Raw genomic sequence first — 12200 nt, forward strand, 5'->3', positions numbered from 1 at the left:
CGGAGGAAACGTATTTTGCGTGTAGCGCCCCCAGGAAAGACTTAAGCCATCCACTGCCCATTCGGAGACGGAGACACATAAACCGGTATCTCTTTGTGTAGCATTCATTCTGTGAAAGCGACTCTGTCAGATCCCAATATAGCGTCCTCTAAGATGTACCCGCACCCAGGAATATGCTGAGTGCTCAAACGGATATGGGTGTCACCTATTATTGGAAACAGACGGAACGTCTGGAAACAGTAACCCGGTCATACTCTCGTTAAACCCCACAACAATCGTGTTGCCCGTTAGCTATTGCGCGCCCAGTGACGGATGGTGAGGAACACTGCCTTGAGCTCCAAACTGCTTATTGATCTCACGGCCGAAAACCTGAGGTTATCAGATCTAGTAAGTGCATGGGCGCCTCAATTCTGCATGGAGGCACCAATGCATGGAGGCGCCGACTAAAACGTATGTAGTTCGGAACTTGCTCAGTCAAGGTGACTCCACCTATGACATCTAAGGGCAAGTCCACTAAAAGGAAAAAAAAAACTGAGGTAAATGAGGCAGGAGGCCGACACGTTGACGAACATCCGCCTGTCATTCCCGGGTGGACATATGCAAATTACCCAATATGGCGGAGAGCCCACGTGAAATCACCAAATTATGCACTAAGCAGGTTGCGGTCGCTTGGACTGACTGACTGAGTTTGGTTTTACGCCGCTTTTAGGTATTCCAGCAACGGTCAGAAGGTAAACCTTGGAACCCGCACATCGTAGAGGCAGAACTATGAAGAGCGGAACCCATGTGTCCATATATTGTGACGATGGACACCCAAGAAATAACCAATTACGTCAGAATGTACTCGTCACCAATGTACAAGTGTTTGGATAATACAAGGGCCTAGTGGATGAGGGAGTGCCCAGTCCTGTGGATCTTGAACTTTTTTTTCTTTTTTTTTGCCCCTGCTTCCGTCACCCTTGAAGGGGACGCAGCTACGTTCATATCCTCTCTTGTTGATGTGAGACTTGTCACCACGTCTCCTACCACGCACAGGCGCCTGATTCCAAGTCCACCTAACAGTGTGGCGTTGAGGCTATAGTAGGTACTGGATTCATGTGATGAGGGATGTTTGACTTGCTGGAAGGCCGTCAACACTATCTCCCTGTGAGTAAAGTCACACACTGTTCAATAATCGCCCTTGAACTCGTTATTAAAGATGGCAGTCGAGGACTAGGATTGGTGAAATAGATTCCTCGGAAGCTTTGCATCCTAACCGGAAAATCCTTGACCTCAAATAACACCTGCGTTGGCGAGAACTGCCTGTAAGTGTTCGCCAAGGACAGTGAGGACCATCCACTACCAAGCCAACATGCATATAGAAGAGAGGTGACGATCCTGTACGGATTCATCTCTGTCAGGTCTTGAGAGACAGTGTTAATAGCCGAAGCTAAGTTGAGATAGGAAGGAGCATCCGTGTGGATTCCAAATCAAGGGCTGTCATCCCTTGAGTCTCGTGCCTTGTAAGAAGAAACACTGTCACACTGTCACGCGCTTAATTTCCTCATCCACTTGGGCTGCCCTATTGATGAATTCAAGACAAGGGAGTGCGTAAACGCCACACCCGGTATAGGTACCATATTAGTTGAAGTCTTCGAGGGCAAGATGTGTCCGTCTGCCGACATAGAGGTCAGTGGAGACAGTGGCGCAACCAACAGCTGCCGAACTCTTGAAGATGTGGAGGCGCCGACGCGGTATGTTACTTCATAGGCTCAATCTGGTATAGGCGCTGGAATGAGTGAGTGAGTGAGTGAGCATGATTTTATAGGCCACTTACTATGATGTTATAGGCGCTAGATCCAGAAGAGCCGCCGTACAGGCGCTGGATCTGTTAGAACGCTGTATCTGGTAGAAAAACAGGCATTTGAGTGAGTGAGGATGGTTTGATAGGCGCCGTACAGGCGCTGGATCTAGTAGAAATGCCGGACAGACGCTGGAGTGAGTGAGTGAGTATGGAGTTGTAGGCGCCATACAAGCGCTGGATCTGGTAGAAACGCCGGACAGGCGCTGGAGTGAGTGAGTGAGTATGGTGTTATAAGTGCCATACAAGCGCTGAATCTGGTAGAAACGCCGCACAGGCGCTGTAGGGAGTATGGTTTATAGGCATCATACAAGCGCTGGATCTGGTAGAAACGCCATACAGGCGCTAGAGGGAGTAAGTATGGGTTTACAAGCTCCGTACAGGCGCTGGATCAGGTAGATGCATCATACATTCCCTGTAAATAGGAACGACACTGGAACAAGTTGGTGTTGCGACGGAGGCGCTAACACCGACTGCAGAACGCCGAGGTCGTAGTTGATATGGTAGAAGCGCCTTAAAGGCACTGCAGTGATGAACAGCAGAGGCGCTGTTGTACCAGACTGCCCTGCTAACTAGGTCAAGTCAAATGTGAGTCGAAACATCCAGTGACTGCTGAGCGCGCAGCGCATGCATCTCAGGCATCAGGAGTAAGACGTCTGCCAAGGACAAGCTGGAAACAGCAGCCTGGAGAAAGGAGACGGAGCGCCAGACGCCCTAGAGCTAGAGGACATCAGTGTTGTGGCAAGCATCTGGATGCTTGTCACAGGCGACGTCGGTGTTGGACCTGCCGCTTCAAAAAAAAGGTGTTATATTAATTAAGTAAGCGCAACTAGCACATTACTTGTGTGAAAAACGGGGAAAAACACGGAAAAGTGCAATTCACACCGAGGTGAATGAGGGCAGTTATGAGATACCCTGCCTTACAAACTATACAGCGTGTGCCATATAGAAACTGCAACATAGCAGAAAACCCCAGCAAACACACGGTGAGAAACATTACAATAGTAATGGGGAACACACGGTGAAACAATATAATAGTAACGGGGTAGAACAGCATAAATGAGAACAACGTCTCACAAAATACTGACATAAACTGGGGACCAGAATTAAGGCTTAATCATAATATACGATGATAGTATAACATATAAGCATGAGCCAAGAACAAGCCACTACGAATACATCAAAGCCACGTGTTCTGAATGGCAAAGTGACCGATAATAGTGATGAAACTACTGTGTTTATCACAAACACCATCACTACAACAGTACTACAAAAATGAAACAGAAAGGTAATACCTACACTCTCTGAAGAACAAAGGAAAGTACCCAAAAGACAAATTCATAGGATACAAAACAGTCGAGCTGGCAAACCACACGTCTTGCAAGGCGTGCGAAAAGCAATAATCTGAGGTGGCTGACGTCACCTTCCGGTGATGCGTGCGCAGACAGATGTTTACCTGAGACCAGGAAGTGATCGCAGTCTACGCTTTTCAACATCAATCGTCTGGCACAGCCACGTTTTGAGTCGTAAGCAATAAGTGCAGGAAGTAAGTAGTGCAGGATTAGTTAAAAATTTATCATTAATTGCTCAGCTTTAGACATAAACTTCATGTCAAATACTGACAAACTGTATGTCAATAAATAAGATGTTGAATAATCCAAAGCACTTTCAGTACAAAGTCAAAATATAATGGTCAACATAAACTGACAAGCTGTATGTCAGTAAATAAGATGTTGAATAATCTAAAGCACTTTCAGTACAAAATCAAAATATAATGGTCAGCATAAAATGGCAAACTTGGGGGTCAGATGTATTCAATGTCCAAACTGAAAAATATTGACCCTTCCTATGTCCATGAACAATTTTTTATGATAGTCACCAAATATGAGTATCACTTTTTTTATCACCCTCCCCTAGAGAATATATTTTGGTGACCCTGCCCTAATTTCTTTCTTACGCCTCGAACCCACCCCAAAAATACCTGATCAGTCCCTTACTGTTATAGCACAATAGCAACAATAGGTAAATTCTTTTATTAATTATGTTGTAATAACAACTTACACAAGTGACAACTGACACTGTAAAGTTTCTGTCACAATGACAGATTTGAAAGGAAATGAAAAAACAACAAATCACTAACCCAAGAATTTCAAATAATCCAATAAATCAGATAAAACCTTAAAAGACAATTTAAAAAATGTACTCACCGGATCATCAAAAGCTTTGCATATATTTTGTGCGATTCTGGATCCACTTACATGTTCTGAAAGTGGTTCAAAATCAAGAACATTACAAAGAGTAAAAAGTGAAAAATGCCCTAAGAAATATTTAGCTCACCTGATGTGCACATGAACACGATTTGAATGTTTTTTGGATACAAACATAATCAATAAGTAACTGGTGTAAAAGATTTGTAGAAAAGTCTAATGCTTCCAATATCATTTACCACAATGAGGAGTGCTAAGAGTATCCCCTTGTACATTGTAGATCATAACAATGACGGATATTTTAACTTCTTGTCAAATTTGATTTTCTAAACATATATTTGAAATGTAAAATGAATAAGATGAAAAGTCTTCATGACTAGGAACCTCTATAATAAATTTCAGCTTCATCCGTCACCCAGTATAGACGAGGAGATATTTACACCACTTAACAAAGGTCTTTCAACTGAAATAGTCACTGTGAGGCTTAGTGGGGGTCACAGTGTCACAAGAGAGGCTTAAGTGTTGTAGGCACGTAGACCGTGAATCAAGAACCAAAGCAATGGCTTTGAACAGCTAAGAGGTAACTGACATACAAGTGAACTTGAACTTATTTCACTATTTTCTCCTATATCAAGAGGCCTCTTCTTATTTTATTATTTTCAAATATTTTTATTCAGTTCAAGAGTATACATATATTTACATAGTCTTTATTTACACTACATTGTTTCAATCTAGATACATTTAAATGTCAAATATCTAAATGTACAATACATTTTCACATGTTTATACCAAAAGATATACTGAGACTGGAACTATTGAAGCATACCCACCAGTGGTCTCCATTTGTGCTCAAATTTATGTTCTTCATTGTTCTTTGTTACAATATATCTTTTTGTTTTTATTTTCTCTTTGAGAGATTTCTTGAATTTCCAAAATACAGGAATGTTATTTTTTATGTTCATATTATGTACGTATTTCTTGGCTTGGAGAATGATATGATTTATAAGATAATCTGAGTATTGGGAACCAAAAAGATTGTGGACTTAGTTAAGACAAAAACCTGGTATTTTGTCTTTCAAAAAAGCTGACAATAATAATACACATGTTCTATATCTTCTCTTTCTTCCGTACAGAACGAACAAACATCATCATCAACAATTTCCATATATAGCAACTCACGTTTGGTGTAAATTTTCTTGTGAATAAATTTGTATTGAAAAGCTATCAATTTAACATAATTAGTATATTTTCTAAATTTAGTGAATATAGATTTCCAGTTCATATCTTCTGGAAATTGGCTTTTCTATTTTTTACAGATCTGAGGTAGATTGTGTTTCTTTATCAAAGTATCATAAAGGTATCTACAACCGTTAGAATATTTTAACATATTTCTTAAGGGTTCTGGAATATTGATATTTTCTCCGATGAAATCTCCATTAAATATAGATTTTCTCCATTGGAGAGGAATATTTAATAACATTTTATTGTAGTGTAGTACTTTGTCATTAAAGTCATATTTGTTTTTTAATTGCGCGAAAGACAATATACTTTTGGAATCACATATATCTCTAATAGTACAAAGTCCTTTTGAAAACCATGACTTAATAATGAAGTTTGGATGAGTACTCATCCAGGCCTCTCCTTATATTGCTAGAACCATAAGGAAGAGAGTTTTCATGGATGTCAACTTCTTTATTATGAGGAACACAATGTTTTGGTGCATATCCTTACTCCTGGTGAAGGCGTAAGACATTCAAAGACTTGCTATAACCATTTGGTTGGTTTCCATGTCAATCAAACTAATAGTTTCCACTGTGTATGATTTAAAGGATCTACTTCTATTAAGTCACAGCCAACATTTCTGCAAATTGGTTAAAACAGGAAAAAAACAACAAATTTTTCACAAATTACAAATCACAAAGCAGGAGTGATTATTTTTAGTTTCGTATCATATTTTAGTTTCTTATCACTGGGCTGTGCTTATAACTATTGATTTTCAAGACATCCTCTTCACTGTCAGCTTTCTGAATGAGTTTTTAGAAATATCACACACTGTGTCAAATGCTTCTTTGCATTTTTGTTGTTTAACGCCAGGTGGAGTGTCTATTCTGCAGATAGTTTCTTGTCCGGACAGGATTATCCCTGAAATGTGTCTTCCCGCCATGTTGCTCTTGAGACTGTCTGTTAGATGGTAAAGCTCTCTCGTGAGGCCCATAGGGTCCTGACAGTGAGTTCACCCTAGCCTGTTGAAATAAGCTACGGTAACCAGTGTAGAGGAATTTCTAAGGAGACCATTGATAGATAGCTAACATAATGACCTTCAGCTCCAAAATGTTTATGTGTACTGGACAATCCAATACCAGAGTGCTGACGTGGTCTTGTCGTCCTGATGAGCACTCCAACCCCCGTGAGCGAGGGATCTGTGAAGGTGTGTCTTGATTGGCATTCCATGGATGACATCTGGGAATGCTCCACGATCTGACATCCCTGAACACTAGATCCATGGGTGTTATGACAGAGTCTAGTTGAGTCCCTCAAGTGATGGTTGATCCAATCTTGCCTATACCTGAGATGCAGGCAGCCTCTGGATGTTAGATTATGCATAGAGATAAGTGCTCTCAAGAGATTCTTCAGGTCTATGATTACCCAGAGCTCTGATGAATCCTTCTTGGGAACCAAGAATACCAGAGAGTAGAACCCTGGTCCTGGGATCCGAGAAGTGAAACTTGTTGACCAAGAGCTTGTCTATGGCTGCCAGCTTGAAAGCCTGGGGTCCTGAAGTTAATTAACAATGTCCTACAGGCCATATCATCAAGGGGGCCTCTTTGTGATATCCACCCCTGATATCTCTGAGAATCCACTGGTCAGTCATGAGGATCGTCAAATTGTCTGCAAACACTGACAGACATTTGCCCACTGGAATACCGACCTTCGAATGTAAGATGTTCTGCACCTGGTACTTTAACAACAAATCCCTGAAAAAAGGCATGACAACATGACAGATAAGTCCTTGTTGTCAGTTGTGTCTTTTCCTTGAAAGAAATTCTGGTGATTGGGGACCTCAATAGAGAATAATCTTGAGTTGAAATCCGTAATGGTCTTTGACTGAAATGAGAACCTTCCGAAACATCCTCTTCATCCTGATATTACAAAAGGGTGCATCAGGCCACTGAATCTCAAGTGCAAGATCTTCTTGGAGTAATTGGGGCATAGAGTCAGGGAAGAAAACTGCCACTGCTGCAAGCTTGTAGGCAAAAGCATAATACACCAAGTTGTGGTCTGCTGAGTCTGTTCTAAGGTCAAATCTAAACAGCTTGGAATCCTATAGATTTTCTGTTATTTGGTCTGAAGAGGAATCCATAGATCCAAGACTGTTACCTCTGCCCTCTCTGTTAGGGCTAAGTGTGTCCAGAACCATACAGCCCATGAGTTCTCTGCTGCCCACACAAACTGGGACATTATCACTTGTTGGAACAATTATGTTTCATGTTTAATGGTTCTGTGGTTTCTGAGGAGATGTTTACTGTGGTATCTGAGATGTTTACAGTTTTGAGAAGTTTCTCAATTTTTCTGGTGGACATGTTTACATTTCGATGCCTTTAACAAATGTACGTGCAATATTACAGCTGGATTCAACGTTATGTTTGACACATCAAAGTTCACAACAATGATGTTTGACTGTATATGCTAGGCTCCACCATTAAAGCAAAACTAACTGCCCACTGATTTTTAAAAAACATGTCCTAGAAATTATCAGTAATTAAGTTCCATTATTAAATAACTGGTGAACTATCAGAAGATCCACTTTTCAAACATATTTTAGACAAACAAGAACTAGTGTAGTGGTCTTACTGGTATACAAGCTCAAAAGACTACTTCCAGTACAAAGAGTAATACCAGTGTTCTACAAATGAGTTTTCCAAACGTTACGCATAATTGCATGAATTTGCAAACATGTAATTTTCTGAGTAAAATTGATATTTTATACTTATCCTGACTCATGTATTATTGCTTGTCTCCTTCCTTCCGCGAACGTTAGTGGAACACTTGTATCTCCTTTTTGAAGCTCACTTAAAAAAAGCAGACGTAAAATCACTACTCACCACGAGTTGTCCCCCTCTCCGTTTTGGCGGGAAAACGGCGCCACCCGTCTTCCCACTCTTCACTCTCTCCGAATTGCAAGCCCGACACTTAGATTTGCTGGGAAATCCAAAGTGCCTAGCGGGGAGGTTGGGAGGTATTACCTCATGAGTCAGGATAAGTATAAAATATCAATTTTACTCAGAAAATTACATATTTTTCCTTATCCTGACTCATGTATTATTGCTTGTAGAATCCTACGGATTTGGTGGTGGGTCAAGCCACTTCTGGATTCCAATTTGGTGATTTACGTCTTGCATACCCCCCCTATGGGAACTTCCTGGTAGCATTTCAATTTACTGCTAGGATCTGCTGCTGCTGTAACCCTTTACTTCCAGCTTTCTCTGATGGGGGGACCACAATTGTCAACTTTTGGTCCTTGCTTCTGTTAACATTATATGTGGATTTTAACAACTCCATCTCTTGATGCATGCATCAAGTGGAGAAGCGACCCTTCTTATGTACGAGTACGTCCTTACAAGTACTGGGTCTTATCACTCATGCTAGTCTGTCTTAGACGTGCATATGGACTCTAAAGCTGTAACTCTCCTGAGTGTTGGCTTTTGCAAGTCATGTGATAAAAGGGCGACATTCTGTCTCAGCGCCTCTGTCGAACTGTCAGTTGTTGTGCTACAACAAGGGGGGCCGAAATGGTGAATGCCAGAGACGTCTTCAGTGGCGATGTCTCTCAGGTAGTGGTTGGCAAACACCATGTCCGATTTCCAGAAGCAGCCCTCCATTATTGTCGTGATAGAGCAGTTTCCATGTAGAGCGAGTGTTGACACCAGAGCTCTAATTTCATGTGGATTGGAGGCTCGTGGAGGATCAAGTCCTGCTGCTTTGTAGGCCCGTAGAATGACAGTTCTCATCCATATTGATATCGTAGTGCGAGAGATCTCTGTCTGTGTCTCTGCCGATATAGGGATGAAAAGACGCTTGAATTTTCATCTCCTGGTCCTAGACCTTTGTAGGTAGACTTTTAATGCTCTTACTGGGCACAAGGATAGGTCCTGTGTATCTTGTGGCCCAAGGACTGATGATAATGCTGGGATGTGGAATTGTCTGTCCGGTTGACCTGGCAGTTGATTCTTTGCTATAAAGTCCCATCTCAGTCCCATATGTACCAAGTTTCGATTTTCATCAAATCGTGTCCTTTCAAAGTCTAGAGCATGTATTTCCGACATCCTTGCTGCTGTTGCTAAGGCAATCAGGAATAGAGTTTTCTGTGTCAAGAACTCAAAAGATGTCCTATCTAATGGTTCATAAGCATCACTGGTGAGATGCCGTAGAACTATATTGAGGTCCCAAGCCGGAGCTTTAAATCTCTGTTGTTGGTCCTCCAGTTTAAAAGAGCGTAGTAAGGCCAGTAACTCTGGTACCTTAGTCAGTTTTACACTCGTCCTCATAGTGATAACTGAGCTCAATGCCGCTAGGTATGTTGAGAGTGTTGACCCTTTTAACCGCTTCGTTTGTCTTAGGTGACAAAGATAGTTAGCCACTTGAGGGTGTGTCGCTTTCATGGCTGTGAAGCCTGTTTTCAAAGCGTAGGTCTCAAAGCTTTGCCACTTGTCGCCGTTACATAAGCTGTTCGCGGTTGATTTGGCGTAAAGCTAGCATGACCGCTAGCTGCTCTGGCGGAATATCCTCTCTTATTCAAGCACGCCTTGATACGGTCCATGCGTGTAGGCGGAACACTTTGGGGTTGCCGTGTGCTTGCTTTGTGTGTGGATGTACTAGCAAGTTCGGCCCACTCTGGTAGTTGCAGTTGAGGCGGTCCTAGTTCTTGTATGAGAATGGGGAACCATATTCTCGCTGGCCAGTAAAGGCGATCAAAATCAGTTGCAGGTTCCTCGTCTGCATGATTTTCTGCAACACTTTCGTATAAGAGCTGGTGGCGGGAACGGGTAAGCGTTTAGTCCTTCCCAAGAGATGCTTAGAGCATCTGTTGCCCATGCTCGTGGATCTGGTATTGGAGAGACGAATGTTACCAGTTGATTGTTGAATCTTGTGGCAAACAAGTCTATTAGTGGCTCCTATCTCTTGTATGATCTGTTTGAAGATTTCTGGATGTAGCATCCATTCTGTTGGGGATGGCTGAGTTGGACGAGATAGTGCGCCTGCTATCACATTCTTGGCTCCTGGAATGTGGCATGCTTTTATGTGGATGTTCAGATTGTCTGTTATGCTGAACAGATGAAAGCAAAGGTTCAGAAGGTTCGCCGACCTTGTTGATCCTTGTTTGTTTATGTAGAACGCCACTGTGGAGTTGTCCGTGTACCGTTAGATGAGCATTTTTAGAATGCTGGTCCAGCGAAGTATGGCGTTTATCACTGCTTTCATTTCTAGCATGTTGATATGCAGATCTTTCTCTTGTAACGTCCATTTCCCAGCTGACACTTCGTTGTCGAGGTGTGCTCCCCATCCTTGGAGAGATGCGTCCACATAGAGATGCGTTTTGCACTCCGGCTCTGCTAAGTAGGTGCCTCCGCAAACATTCGATCTCTGAGTCCACCATAGTAGATATGGTTTTAGTCTGTCCGGGAGTCCGAAGGGGTCCGGATCGTCCAGATGTGCAATTACGAAGACCTGTAGTGGGTGTAGTTGTAATCTCCCTCTGCGCGTCATATCCTGTGCCCAACAGACTCTGCCACTGTCGGCGTGGCCACGGAGAGAGTAGAGCTTGCGATACCATCTGTTGTATCTTTAGCCAACGGTCCTCTGGAACTGTTATGCGGTTTTCTGTTGTGATGAGCCGAATTCCTAGGAACTGCAGGTCCTGTGTAGGCTCTAGTTCCGACTTGAGGAGATTCACTAGCCACCCTAGTTGAGTGAGAAGCCTGATGGTAAAGTCCAGCTGTAGTCCAGCTGGAGATGACTGGGATCTTGATGAGCCTGAATCCCATCGTCTAGGTAGAACGCACTGCGTAGACCTCGATGATGTAGGTATGTGACTATGGGCTTCGTCACTCTTGTAAACAACCAGGGGGCCGATGATATTCCAAATGGCAGGTTGAATGTCCTCATGATGTAAATTAGTCGGAACTTTTCTTGGGAGTTTTTCTTTGGTACGAGGAAAACTGGGGAGTAGAATCCTGGTGAGATCTGGTCCTGATCTATCACCTCTATAGCGTCCTTCTCTAGTAGAGATGTGACCGCTTCTTGCAGCCTCTCTGTCCGATGGGTCGCAAAGTTTAACCCCTGAGGTGCGTCTGTTAACGGAGGGGCTGCTTGTAGTTGTATATGATATCCTTCTCTTAGGATGTTGGATACAAATTGATCTTGAAGAATTCCCCAGTTCTCCCAGTAGCGTTGTAGACGTCCACCCACTTGGGAAGGTTGAACAGGAACGGCTGGGGGTGGAAGACTCCAGTCGTTCCGAACCCGTCCTTCATCGTCTAAAGCCTCTGGCACCTCTGGGTGCCCTGCCTCATCCGGATCGTCCTCTATAGTTACCGGATGGGCTACGAAAGAATCCTTTCCTCCTTTGGAGGTCCCCATTTTCTTTTCTCTTGCTTTCTGGATTCCTGCAAATATAGATTTGCCAGAGTTGGGACGTCTGCCTGATGACACTGGCTAGTGTATCAATGGACTTTATCATCATGACTTCCCTGGATTCCTTTGTGACTTCCTTGGCAACCTCGTCAATCTCCCCTGCGAAGATGGATGTTGTAGACCATGGAGCTCTGTACAGAGTCTTAGTGAAGCGTTCACTCCAGTTACATGAAGACAATAGACCTTGTCTTCTGGCGAAGCGTCAATGCTGCTGATATGGATGATAAATGCTCCAACATAAATTGGTGGTCCTTTTTCTGCGTTAGTAAGGCAGAATAAATCATCCGGTCTTCCTCTGCAGTTGAGTTCCTGAACTTTGAGATGAGCGTTTCATTAATTGCCCTGGATCTGTTAAGTCCGAAGAACATCCTTCTGGTCATAGTGTCTATCTGTGCCAGCTTTTTGTCATCAATCTTGTAAGATTTGGTCCGGGAGACGTTGATGATTTTATAGTTCTCATC

The 12200-nt window shown here is 42.8% G+C and overlaps 1 protein-coding gene across 5 annotated transcripts in view; it reads right to left on the minus strand.

Annotated features, from left to right (window-relative positions):
- Positions 1-12200, minus strand: part of LOC124278882 (RCC1 and BTB domain-containing protein 1-like) — a 145760-nt gene that overhangs the window by 114328 nt on the left and 19232 nt on the right. For all 5 annotated transcript variants that reach the window (XM_046714664.1, XM_046714663.1, XM_046714667.1 and 2 more), the window contains one exon: positions 4048-4103. In XM_046714664.1, the coding sequence (XP_046570620.1) occupies positions 4048-4103 (56 nt within the window). The remainder of the gene's footprint in view (positions 1-4047; positions 4104-12200) is intronic.

This window comes from Haliotis rubra, unplaced genomic scaffold (genome assembly GCF_003918875.1).
Source record: "Haliotis rubra isolate DU_JTF1 unplaced genomic scaffold, ASM391887v1 Scf243, whole genome shotgun sequence".
In the NCBI taxonomy this organism is placed as follows: domain Eukaryota; kingdom Metazoa; phylum Mollusca; class Gastropoda; order Lepetellida; family Haliotidae; genus Haliotis; species Haliotis rubra.